Source organism: Balearica regulorum, chromosome 21 (genome assembly GCF_011004875.1).
Source record: "Balearica regulorum gibbericeps isolate bBalReg1 chromosome 21, bBalReg1.pri, whole genome shotgun sequence".
Taxonomy (NCBI): domain Eukaryota; kingdom Metazoa; phylum Chordata; class Aves; order Gruiformes; family Gruidae; genus Balearica; species Balearica regulorum.
Window position 1 is genome coordinate 354,860 of NC_046204.1, and position 16,632 is coordinate 371,491.

Genomic DNA, 16,632 nt, shown 5'->3' on the forward strand with positions numbered 1-16,632 from the left:
TAAAAGCTGAAGGAGGAAATATGAAGCAAAAATAGCCTTCCACTAGAATAGATCCTGTGTGTCCGTATGAAAAGACAACTGCAAGACTGGAGGTGGGTTTCAGTGGATGCAGCTGCTCTGAAAGCAAGTCAGGGATGAGAAACGAGTGGAAAACAGAATACTGTTCAATGGGATCACCCCCAAGCAAACCACTGCAGACACTGAAGTGCCGTCACCAGGGCTGCTCCCCTCCGGCTACCTGCGCGACCCCGGCACTCCTCCTTTCCGTGGACTGCCCAGGCCGACCCGCGCTGCTCGGGGGGTGCTCTGCCTGCCAGAAATTCAGCAAAACCAAGCAAGTGCCTGCAGGGAAGCACCTTGTCCAAGGAGTCACGCATCAGCCAGCTCCTAGCCAGAGACAGCAACCACACCGCCTACGCACCGGTCCGGTCCAAGAGACGAGCTGCAAGCGTTTCCACCTTCAGCCAGCACGATTCACAGGGCGCAGGAGCTCCCATCGCTCGGCTGCAAAGCACAGGGGACGTTTCAAAGGCAGCGAGTGAGCACGAGTGTCGGGGTGAAGAGAGCGGCTGTCGCCGCGTGTGACTTCCAGTGCCCATCACGGAGCTGGCAGCGACAGCGGCCCCGGGGAGACGCAGGAGCGATCAGGAGGGAGATGACGAAGAGCAGACCTGCAGCAGCTGGCTCCTCTCAAAGAGGAACCGTCCCTCTCAGGTGCTGATGCTGAAGGCAAAGGAGAGAGGTCTTCCAGCAACACGGCCCGCAGCGTCATGGCTGTTGCTTCATTTTTATTTTGCTAAAACACTGGAGGACATCAGAGCGTGACATGAATTTTTATTGCTAAAGCTATCTCTAATGATAGTTAACATGAAGTTTCAGGGCATTCACGCTAAACGGAACTTGAGTTTTATGCAATGTGTGGGGCCACAAAAAAGCTCCTTCAAACCCACTTAACTCTTCATCCCGCTGCTAAACAGAGCTTTGCCGAGGGCGATCCCAGCGCAGAGCAAGGCTTGCCGAGAGGGCAGCCAGGCACCAGGCTAACGCGCCCAGCAGCCTCTGTCCTCCAGCCAAACGGAATGAAGAGGGTTATGGCATTTGCGAGGAGGCACAGCTAACACCTCGCTTACACGGTTGCTCTGAAATTCATTTTCAGGAGTAAATATTTGTTAGAATATTTACAAAAAACCCCCAACATCAACAACAAAATCATCAGAATGATGAAACCAGAAAATTATTACAAAAGAGTTAACAAAACCCTTAGAATTTCAGTTGGACTGAGCAATAATTTTGCACAGCTCCACCAATTCCAGGAGTATTTCAGATCTTTACCGATCCCTGAATAACACGATAGGAAGTCTTGTGACACGGCTGTTCCTGTGATCGCAAGGCAGCAGAGACATGGCAAGGAGCACTGTGCCTTCAAAAAGAGCTGATGAGAAGATGAAAAGAGAGAAAGGAGAGAGCAGTCTTTCAGAGAGATCACGTCAAAGGAATATTAAGGAAGCATGAAAAGGGTATCCACAACTTTTTCTTTCACCCAAAATGGTTTTGCACGTGGAAGCATCATGAAGCCCAACAGAGACGCAAGGGGACCGACTGCTGTATCCTATTGACTCCCGACCAGAGTGGGTATTGAAAGCACTTTTTCTGTTGCATCTCAGAGCTAAATCGATGCAAAAGACAATTTTGCTCTCCTGGCAGCACCACGTGCTCCCACCACACTTATGTCTTCTTTCACAGCATAGCTCCACGCGCACACTTTGCACTAAAAATAGGAACCTGAGGCAATTAAAGCGTGCCTGCTTAAAAGCTCTGTTCTGTAAATACCCAGCTGTTAGTGGGAGAGCCTTGTCTGGTCCTGCAGAAAGAATCCTTTCCAAAGAGACGCAAGGGGCACCGAGGTGGAACTCACCAGGGCTTCACGTCAGCTTCTCCCCATCACGCCACCACCAAAGGAGAAACCAAAGCTTGGGTTGGAGAGGGCACTGAAGAGTGTTACAGCAGTCAGGAGACATCTCAGCCTTTAGAAATCACGGCATTTTGAACATCCGAAAGGCAGGACTTTTTCTTCCTTTCGACCTTGTTGCAGCTGCATTTCAGGAACATGGGAGTTTGTCCGTTCAGTACCGCGGTCCATCTCGGCTAGGCTCTGCCTGCAACGTGCTCTGCATTTTTCCGCAGAAGCGAACCATCAGATATCCACAGCCTCTGACCGTACAGGAACGGTAAATAGCACTTTATACCACCTCACGGTTCTCTTTGCTTCTGGATGTCCTTAGCTTTATGGCAAGCACTGAGTAACAGCCTCTACAAGGGGCAAAGACCGTGCATGAAAACATTGCAAGAGTAAATAGCACTAAAGGCTGTAGGTCCCACAGTGCCTCCACCACGGGTCATGAGTGCCATCACCACCATCATTCTGACGGGATCCTGGACCTCAGACCGTTCAGTCGTTGCCCCAAGGTCACCCAGCCCATCTGCACCATGACGCTGTGGGTCGGCACAGCGGCGTGCTCAGGATGCTGAACCAGGCCAGCGCCCGTTAGGGACCCCGTGCCATATTCCACTATACTTCAATACGCACTTAATTTCGTCATACAGGCTAAAAACTCACTTCAGTAAAATGTGCCGGCGTAGTGGCAGCAGTTTATATTCCCGCTAGAAAAACCACAGAGGCTCATGATGCCAAGAGCCTAACTGACACCTTGCTCCCCAACAATATGGGACCGACAGACAGTGCCCACATACAGCACATGATCTTCAATGCTTTATTGCCCAGTCATTTCTATTTCACCCAAACGAAAAATAAAAACCCATTACTAAGCAAAAGTCTCAGGAATTTTTATGAGATTGTAATGCTTCCAATTTGTGTTGAAAAAGACCAAAATCCTCAAGCTGCCTGCTGCTCCTGCAGCCAGGGATGTGGAAGATGCTGCTGACGCAGCACAGCACAAGTGATCAGACTGGGATACGCTGCTCTGCTGAGACACCATTAAAAAAAAAAAGCCACAAAGGGAAGGTTTTCCTCTCTTTCCAGAAAAACTGAGGCAAAAAAATACAGAATGAACACCAAATTTCCGCAGGACAGCTGCAGACATCACATAAAATGTTTTAACTGATTTCCAGGCCTTGCTACTTTCTGCCCACAGCTTTCACACAAGCTGCTTTTTAGGAAGGGAACACTCAGGGAACGTCAAGCATCAGTGTGGACATTAATAGTAATAAACAGCTGAAGATTCAAGTGTATCGGAAGGAAAAAACTGGGAAAAAACTTTTTTATCAATTTTGAATTATTCAGCGCGCAGTTAATGAGCATACCATGTGAAACAGGTATCTGCCTACATACTGCTCTGGAATGCTTGTTAGCCTTAATTGGTTTGATCGGCCGAGATAAGTAGGAAAACACCAACAGGCTGAACACCCCATCTGCTCGTGTCCGTGCTCCTTGCCCCTCCCGTTTCCACAAGCATCTTTATCAAGAAAATCTCACCTGTGCAAATGTTACTGGCAAATGAATGAGCTAATGAACATTCTTTGAGCAAACGCATGGGCTTTCTTTGAATATATGATCATAATTCATTTTTTTAATTCCAATTTTTCTGTGATGCTGGCAGCACTCTGTCGAGGATTCCTGATCTCGCCTTGCTGTGACTGTTCCTGTTACTAAACTACTGCAGAAAGCAGGGAGTCATTCAAAACCCCAAATAAATAAATTAATGAAACTCAAGTGCCTAAAATGCACATTTTCCCCATACTTAGGCAGACAATTACAGAAAAGATGGCAATATGAGAAGTTCTGTCCTGTGCCACGAAGAACTAATCTTTAGCCGCTGTCTAAATTCACAGAAAGTTTTTAGCATGATCCTATAGCACAGTTTATGTACTTCTGAATTAAGAAAAAGGGCAACACTTTTTTTTAATGTACTACTTCCCATAACCACAGCACCTTAACACCAGCTCTATAAAAAGATACCAGAATCTGCTAAAGGCAGGATGGAAAACGATGATTGTCCAACACACTCTGAGTCTCCAGCTGTACGGCACAAGCGTGGAAGAGAACAAGAGATGGATCGCTGGTAATGGGTAAAGGTGAAGCCCGCCTCCGATACCCTTCGCAAAGAGCAGCCAGTCCCAGGAGCCTGGCAGCTAGATTAATTTTAAATTCCTGGGGTGCCAATTACCAATCCACAGAGGGGAATGCTGCATTTTGCTACTCAGCCGGGCCAATGTTTGAAAATTGTCTGTATCTGAGAATCCGCATTTCCCGTGCGTTAGTCATTGTGAGCACCAACAGGTTTTCTTTCTTCTTTTTGCGTTGTCAGACAATCTGGTGCCATTCTGAAGGTCTAACCCCGCGCGGCGCGGGCGCTTGTGCAGGCACGTCCTGCTGGCAGACGAGCCAACAAACCCGGGACCTGCCACGGCTCCCACCTCACACCTGAAAAGGCTTCAGCAGCACCGTCCTGCGCCTGGCTAACTGCCGACAGCTGGGGCACTGCTGCTTTCAGGAAGCTAATGGATAATGCAAAAAAATAAATACAAAAAAGTGCTACTGAAGAATCCTCCCTAGCACCCCTTGTAGAGGTCATCTGCATCAGCCCTATCTTTGCTTGTCACTCAGAGCATCATCTTCTATTTCTAGAAATCAGAAAAGCAAAAGAAAAATATGAGAACCCAACATAGGAAAACACCACCACCACGGTCATGCTTCCTTCACTCAGCTCCAAGAGGTCCATGTGAGAGGCTGCCAGCGCCCAGGGATGGATCGTCTCCTGCAGAGACACTACAATGCTTGCTCAGCAATTACATCTACTAAAAAAAATTAAAGGTGTTTGGGCGTTTAAAATCCATTATGAAGAAAGCTTAAAACGTCTCAAAAAAAGTAAACCCCTTCAGAACAGGGAGGAGGAGAGCCCAGCTGTGGTGCCTTCTATGGCAGGATAATTCCTCATAGCAGGGACCGAGAAAACTGCGTTTTGCCTGCGGACGGTTCAAGCTGATGGTTTCGATGACGGCTTCAATGACGATTTTCATTTCTTATCCCTTTGACTAGCCTTCAGGGAGAAGGCATGTTGTGTCAATCATAAATGACAGCGTAAAGTTGTTTAAGTAAGAAATCAGAGACCACCATATAATTAATGGCTACAGCACAGTATAAATGCACAAGAGAGACCGCGAGTCTCTCTGGCTTGTTTGAGCCGCGGCCTTTATGCTGCAAACGCCAGTCAGAAAAGATCAAGAACAATTGTGTGGGGATTTTCAATCAATATCTAACCTGACAATAGGATTTGGAGGAAGATCATCCCATAAAACACAGGCGGCATCCCAGACTGATTGTACTTACTTCCTATTGACCAGAGACTCGCAGGCAGAGCGCTCCATATCCCAGGAAGGTACTACATGACTCTCTAAAAAAGTGAAAATCACCCATTTGCCTCTGTGAACTAAAAAGCCAAACCTTTTGCTGGAGATTAAACATTGCTGTGTCTGTACCTGTTTTGGAGCATGAAAGTCATTTATCGGATGGTGTCGAAGTGGAAAACTCTGAAGGAGAGGCACAAAATACCTTCTCCCTCTCTCCTGGTTTCACTTGCCCCAAATTCACTGTGGAGCTGAACAGAAACGTTGTGCAGATGTTAGAAAAGCATCATCGGTTCTTGGCCAGCTCTTTTCTCTCCGGCTGCACAACCTTGAGCGCATGATTGAAGGATGCCCATTTATGCCTGGGAGATGCTGTCATGAATCACAGACCCCTATTCCTCCCACAGCGAAGGCACAACATGTCCTTGCTCCTGAATGCCAGCGAACTGCATCTGCGATGAGATATCCTGCATCACATTTTACAAATGGGCTCATAAGAAACGTACTGCCCATCCACTCATTGCAATCCAAAGCAATTATCAGAGCACAGATACCTAAACATCGACACACACCCCTCGAATGTGGACAAGCCAGACCTCAGGGTGCAGGTAAGACGATCCTATGGTGCTGCAACGCAACTCATTAGGTATAACCTTGCTAACTGCCACACAGCCAAGTCCAGCAACAATTTGAGATAGCATGCAACAAAAATAAAAAGAAATATAAAGCTCACAGTTAAAGAGGGGCGACCTGTGAAGGGAGGACCTCCGCGGGGACAAGCACAGGCTGGCCAGCCTACAACGGAGCAGGATCTGGGGACTGCCTGCGGTTGGGGAGCACTCGGGCTACACGAGCATCGCTCAGACTGCTGGGTAAGGGGTTGGAATCGTGCGAAATGATTCCTGATGGAAAGATGAGCAAAGCTAGAAAATCCTCCTTCGAAGGTAATGGAGAAAGCTTTGTGGTTTGGGAGCAAACCTCCCTAAAGGTGATAGCCCAATTTTAGGATGGAGCTCTGCAGTTTGATTTTGCATTGTCTGTTCTTCTTGGGATCTCACAGGAAGGACTCTGCTGTCTGCCCTGAATTTCTTCAGAAACAGGGGCCTTCCTTAACATTTTCAGTTTATATGTGAAAACATTTCACAAGCCAAGCTGCCCTTCAGGGATGCGGGAAACCTCCCAGCACCTGGGGTGACTGCGCCTGGGCAGACCGGTGATGATGGGGGGACCTGCAGCACCCTTCAGCCCTGGGCAGTACTGGCACCTCCCCAAACTCCCGGGGCAGTGGATGGAGGATGCTTTCACCAAGCCCCAGCCCAAACTCCTGTTCCTGAGTAGGCAAGAACAGAGGAACCAAGTGACCTGCTATTCCACCCACTGTGGTCCCCTCTGCCTTCACAGGGACACCCAGGGCTGATGCCGGCCCGGGAAGCACCGCCGTGCCACGCCAGCGGTTATGCAGAGAGAATTCAGGGTTTCCTTTGAATTCTCGTGTCACGCCATCCGTCATGGGTGCTGGCAGAGACGGATGCTAAACAACGATACAAGCAGCTGTCTGCTGCCCCAGGCAAACTGGAACGTAAGCTTAGAGGTTTTGCTCGGTTCAGCACACTGAACCGTGAACGCTTAATGGCTTCTTTAGGCGTACCTACGCCCCCGCTCCCCCTCTTCCTGCTGCTCACTGTGTCCAACCACAGACGCAGGTTGGAACCTTGAGAGACTGCGGGGAAAAGCACTAAATGTCTGCAAGATCGACGTGGTTGTGCTGTGTTTTCCGCGGAGTCACAGCTTTCCTCCATGGAGGTGAAATACCACTCTCACCGCTGCAGCGAAGCGTTTTCCCCTTTACTTACACGTGGCATTTACACGCAGAGGATGCAAATAGAGCTGAGATGCACATCAACATCACAGAGAACGGTGACGTTTTGTGCACGTTCCCTTTGATTATGTCCACGGTGCGGACACCGTCCTCGGTGGGTCATGGGGTGTCTTTCACGCAGCAGCAACAGCAGCAGTGTCTTCTTTTTTAATATGGAAGTGCAATTGCAAAACCAGGGGGAAAAAGGGATTATTTCCCATTTGCGTCTTGAAACAGATGTCACTTTCCTCAGACCTGTTTGTTTTCAGGACTTCGGGGTTTGTGTGCGTGTGTTTAATCTTTAAAACAATAACATTATCACAATGTGTCAAATGCTGTTTTCTAACAAAACAAAAGAAATTGCTTCCACTTTGTAAGCAAGGGTAACCAGTCAATAACACAAACAGCTCCGCAAATGTAGGCTTAGCATCCCCATCCAGCGAACGCCCACCCTGGGCAAACTCCCGCATGGGAACCCGAGCACACCCACCGCAGCCCAAGGAGCCCAGGGGGGCATCAGGCCACGACCCAAACCCGGCAGAGGTTTAATATAAGAAATAAGAGGAAAAGTCCGCTCGACTCCTCCAGGTGCTTCACTGTGCCCACAACAGCCAGAAGAAAAAACATCATTGAGCGACCCCAAAAAACTCCCTTGAGACTAAACACTCCACCAAAGGAAAGCAGATCCACTGCTGGAAAGCTGGCCACAAGGCTGACCTCAAATTCAAACCCAGCACAGGGCAGATTTCTCTCCCAGTACGGCGGTCAGCTTCCCGAGCTCCTGTGCCCGCCTCACTTCAGGAAGGGAAAACACAACTGAAAACCCAAAAAAAGTCTCACCTGGGCTCACTCTCTGTTTAGCGAACATTTGAGCTGGCATCGATCAACTCCATATTTGCTAGAGAAAACGTACCATACCTCTGAACACAGACATACAACTGAGAAAATCCGTATCCCCTTCAGACAAATAAAATCCCCCCAAACAATGAAACACGGGACCACCGACCTCCCCAGCAACAGTCAAACATGGCTGGACCGACTCGACCGGGTTACCCCCAGGGCAGAGGAACTTGTCGTCGTCCTACCTGCAGAAGCCAGTAGCACCTTCTGTGAAACGTGGGGATGATGGAGGAATGGACGTAGCAGCCGTACAAGCACTAGGGACACAAAAAGAGAGAAAGCAAGTCGGGTTAGCGAAGGAAACCATCGCCCCAGGGACGGGGGCGGCAGCACGTAATCCACAACCAGAGGACATTGTTCGGAAGTTGGTTCAGGGCTGGTGACGCACAACACCAGATTCTAGCACCTCCACGTTTTTTTCAAACGTTGCTACAGGTTACATAGGTCCATAAACTGAAAAAATTGCTGTCAGGTATTTTATACAGCAAAATGCCAAAACAGAGTTGCTTTTTTTTTTGCTTCTTTTTTTGTAAATGAACTCTGCTGCTCTGATTAACTGAAATCAGTAAGGCTAAGGAATTCTTTCTGCAGGGAAAAAAAATAATCGAATTTCCAGTATGTTAAAACTTTTCAACACCGCTGTCAGTTGGAAGCTAAGCCCAGCGCAAACCAAACACACAAAACTGTTTTTAATTTAAAAGATCCCAGTACAATTCCTGTCCACAAGATTTGTTTATTATTAAGAAAGCAATATTATTTTCTGACTCCGATGGCTTTTAATATAGCGCACATGGGGGATGGGTGCGCGTGTAATGATATATTCTCCCGTACCGAAGGTGATTAGTTTTCCTTAAATGTGAGATTGCAACAGCCCAGCAATCTGCTCACAGCTTTCTTCAATATTTCCCCCGAAAGATTGCGGGCCACGTATATTTTAAGCACACCAGTATTCTGCCACTACATGAGGAAAAAAGAAATAAATCCAACTGCATAGGATTTTTAAGGGGAATTTCCTTTTTTGTTTTACTCCAGTGACTGCATCGATTTTGACGACTCTCACAATTAACGTGCTCTTCGCTCGCTCCCAGCCCTGTCTGCGCCCTACCAGGGCGTCCGCACCAGCCCGGGATGCAGGAATCGTCACCGAGCATCCTCCTGGGCGCGGCAGCTGCAGGACAGGATGGCCCTGGCTCCGTCCAGACTTCAGCAAGACTTTAAACCATGTTAAGTGGGACCTAAGTGGATGGGACTGGAAAAAACTGATCGCTAAATCACCACCCCAGTTGACTCGAATACCTGTTTTTGCAGATATGGATGCAAAGGCTGACGCATGGCATCTTTACCGGCGCTGGTGGGGGTGACCGTCCGTGCCATCCCCCAGCGCAGGACATCGGCCGTTCACACGAACCCGAAGGGGCCAGTGAGTCTTCGTTTATAGTACTTCTCTCTGGAAAGCACCTCGCAAACTATGGGAACACGCTGCAAGCAGCAAGCTTGCCAGCCCCAACATCACTAGCGTGCCTTGGAACAGGGCGAGCACGGAGGTGTGTCGTTAAACACACACGCCTATCGGCGAGCACATGGGGAGGCCGGCGGCAGCGTCTCCTCCCCAAGATCACCGCTCGCAAGGTCGGCTTGAATTAGAAAGGATTTAAGGACTGCTGGCTGCTATCACCAAGTTATTTTTAAAATACAAATGAGAAAGATTAATAATGTTTTTAAACGTGTCAAGGGTACATTCCACACTCAAAAAAAAGCAGAGAGGAAAAAGAAAACCTGCAGAAAATAATCCAAAGAAAAGCTTAACATTTAAATCCCACCACTCAGCCTGGGGAAAAGCAGACGCCGTTTGTTTAAGATAATCCCTGACAGCGACTCCTGCCTGCGCGGCACCGGGGGCTGCGTTAAAAGGTCTTCTGTGTTGGGTTCTGCTGACTTAGGGCTGGTCCCCCTGCTTCAGAAAGCAGCTTGGTAGGTGCAGCATCTCCCAGTCCGACCAGCTTCCCAGCGAGGACGGGAAAGCTGGTCTGGAGCATGCCGCTGGAGCAGCCTCCGCAACACCCACAGAGCCTCACGCGATACGAGTCAAGATATATCAAGATCAGCACAGTCCGCTTGCTTCACAACCCCGATTTGCTGTGAAGTCAATCGAAACTTCACCGTGATTAAAGCATAAAATAACGACGAGCACTGATGCTGAGCTCCTTGTGGCTCCCTGCACTAGTACGTAGGAAAGCTGCTCTGTATCTCCAGATCTGTCTCGCATGTAATTCTAGAGGCGTCGATACGGAATTACATAAAAGCATCCTACCTCCACAAAACCGGTTTTCAACATTTCAGCAAACCATTAAGAAAACTCATAACGGTTCACAGAATCTACAAAGCATCCAGAATACAGAAGTGTTGTGGGTTTTTTATTTTTCTTTTCTTTTTCCCCCCATGCGGCACAACATGGGAATCTAGTTCTGGATTGACCTTCTGGGGCTGGATGTCCTAACTCGGGCAGCTGGGGTGAAGGAGATCCAGGCGTAAGCAAACCCCCCAGCCCGGGAGAGACAGCGGGGAACTCTTCCTCACGGGCACCGTGCGCTTGCACCGAGAGACAACAGGGCTGCAGAGAAATGCACTGCGGCGGGAGAGACGGACCCTGGAAACCCAGCTTCTGGGGTAAAGACAAGATGAGTGATGGCAGCAATAAAAACTACATTAATTGTGGGATAAAAAGGCATAAAGAAATATTTAAGATATAAATAGAAACCTTAGAAATCAGAGCTTCATTGTTTTGGAGGATTTTCAAGGTTAACGAGCGAAGCGCTGTTAGATGACACAAACCCCGCGGTTTGGTGGCACAGCGCACGCGGCGTTACAGCGAGAGGGTGCGTAGAGGCGAGTTCCTCCGCACAGGACTCACACACAACGCTGCAACTAATTAGGAGAATGGAATTACCTCCCTGGCTGGCCTTAGGAGACAGGTAACCAGGGCACGCTTAATGCCTTGAGCTAGAGGAGTCTTTAAAATGAATTCTTGCTCAAAACAGGCAAAAGGGGTTTCATTAGCTGGGGTTTCTTTTTTTTTTTTTTTTTTTTTTAATCGGGGAGGTAAAGAACGCGGAGGCCTGTGTGTCTGTGGCTATGTTAATGCCAGGCTGGGCGCTCAGCCAACGCATTAAGTGAAATCGAATTCCTGAAACCAGCTTTAATCAGCAGATTTTTAAGGTTAGAATGACTCTCTCCTCTGGAAGGCTTGCCAAGGTTAATTCTGTCCTGAGCAGGCTGAAGTAATGGGCTGGACAGGGGAGAACATTTTTTTTCATGATTCTCTTTTAAGTTCACAAAATCTCCAGGAGAAAAGAAACGGCATTTCTGAAGCGTCTGAGGAGAAATGCCACTTCAGCAGCTTATCGACTTCTGTTTCGAGAACAGAGGCCGAGGCGCGAGCGGCTGCCACGTCCCACGGGAGCCCTGCGGCGGGGGAGCCAGCACCAGCCTCTGCCCCGGCGAAGCCCCAAGCGGCACCGGCCGAGGGACGCGGACACCGGCCCGCGGGGATCACCGCCGTCCCCGCTGCTGCGGCAGGACGGGGATGTCCACGGCGGCGTCGGCACGGTCCAGCGCTGCAGCATCGGTTCCCGCAGCACGTGGTCGCCGTTCAGGGAGGGGTGCGCTTGTCCTTGCAAATGACACAGCGTTCAGAGCCGGAGGGCGCACAGACGCTGTCCTGAAGTCCTGCAGCGGCGGGGGATCCCTCTCTGTGCTGACAAACCAGCCGAGAGCGGCGACCCGCGCAGCTCCCCCGAACGCAAAATCTGTACCTGCCTCCAGAAGTTCGTGGCTGTAAGCACCTCCGCTGCAGCCCCACGCTGCTCCCGGAGAGCTGGGTCCTGCCAGCTCCACTTCATCTTGCACCTCTTTGAAATCGATGGATAATTAAAGGGAAAAGGGCCTTCTCTGGGCAGAGGGGGAGAGTTGTTCAATTACAAGTGCCTACCCCTCCATTTATATGCAGTCTACATCTTGCGTTATCAGACTTCTGAAAACCGGACGGGGTGGAAATCAAAGTATTAGTGGAATTTTTTTTATCCTGAGCTCCTTAAAGTGATTGTGGCTTATTTAAAAATAATACAATAATGCTGAGGTGTTCTTCCTTAACAAGAACACCTTGGGGACCGAAATAGGAAAGCAAGAGAATCAAAAATTCAAGATAGGGTTGGACAGGCTTTGAAATGCTTCTCCCCAGTGAGTTACACTAGTGGATATTTAAAAAAATAAAATAAAAACCATCTAGATTTTGTTCAGTTTTTCACACTGAATTCCCAATTCCCTTAATAAGAAGCTAAATCAATCTTTAGGGAACAAACCACGTAAGACCTGTGGCTCTAAATTATTAAAACATACTCGAGTAATGTTATGGTGTAAGGTTTCCACTTCCAATACCCCAGCAGCCCGCAGACATCACAAGCAGGATCCGTACAGCTGTTTTGGGAGAAGGACCGTGCCCTCTGCCCGCGGGCTTACAGGGATGGACCAGGCTCCTTGCTCGGTGCCACGGGTGCACGGCTCCTGGCACGGTGCCTTTCCCGAACAGCAACCCCCAGAGCACCGGCGGTGTCCCCCTCCTCCCAAGGGGCAGCTGTGTTGGCGTCCTTCTCCCCGCCAGCCAGTTTTTCAGATCCTCCTTGTTCCTTTTGGAGAGGAAAGAGAGGGAGGAACGAACATTGCCAAGAAAAGGCACGTGTTCCCCGTGCGAACCCGAACGGCACGGGATTTGCACCGAGAGCCCTAAACAAATAGTCTTTTCAAACGAACGTGTTCATGGCAACAGCAGTAAAAAAATGCTCCAAATAATGGAATTTGACTACCAGACAAATGAAATCCAAAACATGGTTTAAAAAACCGAAAAAAGCATGAAATCATATAAATAGAGGATATGAAAATCCTTAGGAAAAGGCTCCTGAATCAAGCCAACCTGCAAAAGAAAGGACTGCTGCCTGCAGCCACCCGAGGCATGGTAGAAGCTAGAAGCCCTAGAAGCAACGGCCACCAAACACCCGCCGCGAGGGAAGCCTCAGGCCCCTCGAGCTGCCTGGACACGTGCTCCAACACGTGCCGGCTTCTGCCGAGTCCTCTGCTCTGCAACGGCGTGACGAGCAAAGGCAGGCGCATCGCTGGAAGCTGCTTCTGGTGCCGCTTGCCCTAAAATCAAACGTAACATTTCCCACGGCCCGCAGCGGGACATCCAAACCCCTGGTAGGAACATAATACCGACGTTTAACAAACCCGCGACGGGGACAAAAACCGCTTCAATGGCTTGTGACACCAGGAGTGCAGGAGGAGGGAAAGCCGCCGCCGCTGCCCTTAGCTCTCGTGGTGGTGTCGAGCGGCACGCACTCAAGTCTAGCAGCTAATCACACCCCGGTACAGCACCGTACTGCGCGGGATCGCCTTCTGTAATTACACCGACGACTTCAGAGCTCCTCCACCAATTTCCATCAGGGAACAGCATTCTGCTTGCAGCGGCAGCGCTGCTGCCGTGGATCAAACCTCCGGGGAAAGCCGAATGAGGTGTTAGGTTCGTTCTTCTCATCATCCTGATAATAGGGTACAGGTCTAAATTAGCGGCTGTATCTGAGCCCAGCCAAGCTCTGCCCTTAGCCTCAGCCTGCCCGTTCCCTGCGCAGCCACGCACCGCACCGGGAAAGGTACAAGGCGGGAACTGCAGCCATGCGATAGCACGCAGGCTGCATCCGCTACAGGTTTCTTAGATGTGGAAGGGAAAAATGGAAAAACAGCTTGTAAGTTCTCATATCAGTGCCCATCGATGCAGTAACCTGTTTCAGAGATATCAGCCAAAATGCAACAACAAAACCCACTCTCCCATCCCCACTGCAGACTTTTCCGTGATCTGTTCATATAGATGCCACCATTACTGGTTCTTTTCACCAATTTTTTTCATATCCCATCAGAGACACTATCCAAACTTCTTGAAATCCCATTTCTCTGGCTTTCATACAAATCACGATCAGAGGAATTTGTTAGCTGTTTGTAGTAACGCATTTGTTTTACATGCAGGAGCCATTTTCCATCTGCGTCCGTAACAAGTACTCACAAAACTGTGGAAAAGCAAGGCAACTAAAAGCCAAGTCTCTAACGTGAGCTGCCTCTTGGCCACCAAATTAGCAAGCATCAGGGAAAACCCTCAAATTTTATGTGTGTCACCTCTCTTTTCAAACAGACCTGAAGTAAGCACCCTCCGAGATCAGGTTATCTTGTAGCAGATGGTCCTTCCTTCAGGACAGGGATGCTAAAGGCACGGACACGTTCCAAATCCATTTAAACATCAGATTAGGCTCGCCCCTGTCAGCCGCAGGAGCTGGGAGACAGCAGCGGCTCCCGCCTGCTCCATTAATCAAAATTCAGCGAGAAAAGCCAACGTGCTGCTATAAAACCCCCTGACTCGATGCCAACACCACGCACAGGGAACCTAATGCCATCAATCTTACTTCTCCTCCCGCGGCAGTGAGATGCGGCTGGGGAGGGGGGAGCAATGATGGGGGCTCGGCCAAGCGAGCGGAGAAGCGGGTTTTGACAACTCTCGCAGGGCAGAGCGATGCACAGCAACACCAAATTGGGGGGGACGCAACAAGAAACCGACCTCAACGTTTCGCCGTACGGATTGGCCACGGTTCAGCATTTTACAATAGGGAAATAACCGTGGCTGAACCCGGCAGCGCTGAGAATCACCCGGGGGGGCTGCACCTGGAGGTCTTATTCTGATCTAAAACGGGGAAAAAAGCATCATAATGTAGGGAGGCATCCAAAATTTCCCATTACTGCAGCAAATCTTCAAATAAAACACTGCTAAACATGTTTTCTCACTCTGATCTTAGTGAAACAGAGATGTTAGACAGGTGGGATTTTCCTCTGACGTTTATAGATAGCAACTTTGATTCAGCAAAGTGCAAAAAACGTGCTCAGATCCCAGCACTGATCTGCACTGTTGGCACAGTTTGCCTTTTATCAATGTCAACAAAAACTTAAGCAATTGCTTATAGTTTGCCAGTTCGGGTCCCTACATACTGACAGCAGATCACAAAAATACCTTAAAATTTCTATGTGGTTGCAAAACTCCGGAGAATCCAACCCTTCATTTTTGGGCTGCATCTGGCACGGCTGCAGCATCACAGCGTACCCCTTTGCAGCAGCGAAGCACTGGCCGCCGCTCGGGCATTCCGCCTGCTGCAAGAATTCTGGTTTTAATCCTACTGGCTCTTTTCTTGACGTGTTTCAAACCCTCCTGATGCCCTTGATGTCACCAGCAGTTATACCTAGATAATAGTTTCTGGACTGAGCCCAGGGACCTTGTTTGATGGTTAATCAAGGGAAGAGAGGTTACCACAGCCTCAAACTCTAGAGCCAAGCTCTATTCGTTGCAGGACCTTGTCACTTCTGGTAGCTGTTGTTATCAAATATCGTTCTGTTTACCTCAGGACTTGTTAGAAAGCAATTTTTGAAAAGTTCAATATTTAATGAAATATTTAAATGTTTAATGGGTTCTTTTTCAAACTCTGTTTTCCGTCTGTGGAGCTCTGCAGTCACTGCAAGGATTGCGGATGTTAACTTTCTTACTGTTAGAAGAACCGTTTCTAAGGACATGGGCTAATGGTCAGAAATCTGCACACGAGGTGATGCATTTTAGCATCTTCCCTTGATTTTTCCAGTGAATGCTATTGCCCGTAGGTCTACCCTTTAGACTCTGTATGTAATACATTGATGCATGGAAGAGATGCTAAACCGCGTTACCTGTTTGATACTGAAGGATAGCGACATTTCCTCTTTTAACACATAGCTGGGTTTTTTCCCCAGCCCGAAACCCGAGGAGGTTGGTGCGCTGTTGCTGAAGTTCACCATGCAGGCGATGCAGGGAGAGGTGCCACGTTGGAGAGAAAGAGGACAGGGGGACGCACCAGCTATCAGACCCTTAATTTTTTGTACTGGTAATTCTTTTACTAACAATTCTTTAAATATTTATGAAAAGAAATGCATGAGGCCAGTTCAACAAGAAACGATAGGTTTAATCTCAGCGTGCTCTGCAGCAATCCTGCCTGCTGCTCTGCACCAAGAGCAACGACTCGCAGGGCCACCTAATCCCCGGCGGTGGAACTCCAGCCATGCTGCAGCCAGTGGGGTTCAATGTCTTTCCTAAGTCGCCTAAACCACGTCCTGTGCTAAAGCATGAGGTGAAAAGCACAAGGTGCTATTTCTCCAAAAAGCGAACGTTAGACAATGTCTCTACAAGCACAACATTTGATAGGAATTTTCTGTTATTTGTGATGCTGTCAACTGCAAGACGATTCAATGGGAGCTGCCCACGCTAGCCTGCTACTTGATTCCTCGAATTGATATTAGCCATGCACTTGCAACTGGGTTATCCTTGAGTTTTGACTAAAACTAACCTCATAAAATCTTCCATGAATTACGTAAGAAACAAAATCCACAACCCAGTCCTGCTG

At 48.8% G+C, this 16,632-nt stretch overlaps 1 protein-coding gene across 8 annotated transcripts in view; it reads right to left on the reverse strand.

The window, feature by feature from the left end:
- Window positions 1–16,632, reverse strand: part of CAMTA1 (calmodulin binding transcription activator 1) — a 298,061-nt gene that overhangs the window by 124,515 nt on the left and 156,914 nt on the right. For all 8 annotated transcript variants that reach the window (XR_012838575.1, XM_075773313.1, XM_075773314.1 and 5 more), the window contains one exon: window positions 8,308–8,379. Coding sequence is in view for 7 of the 8 variants with exons in the window: in XM_075773313.1 (XP_075629428.1) it covers window positions 8,308–8,379 (72 nt within the window). In the remaining variant the exon portion in view is untranslated. The remainder of the gene's footprint in view (window positions 1–8,307; window positions 8,380–16,632) is intronic.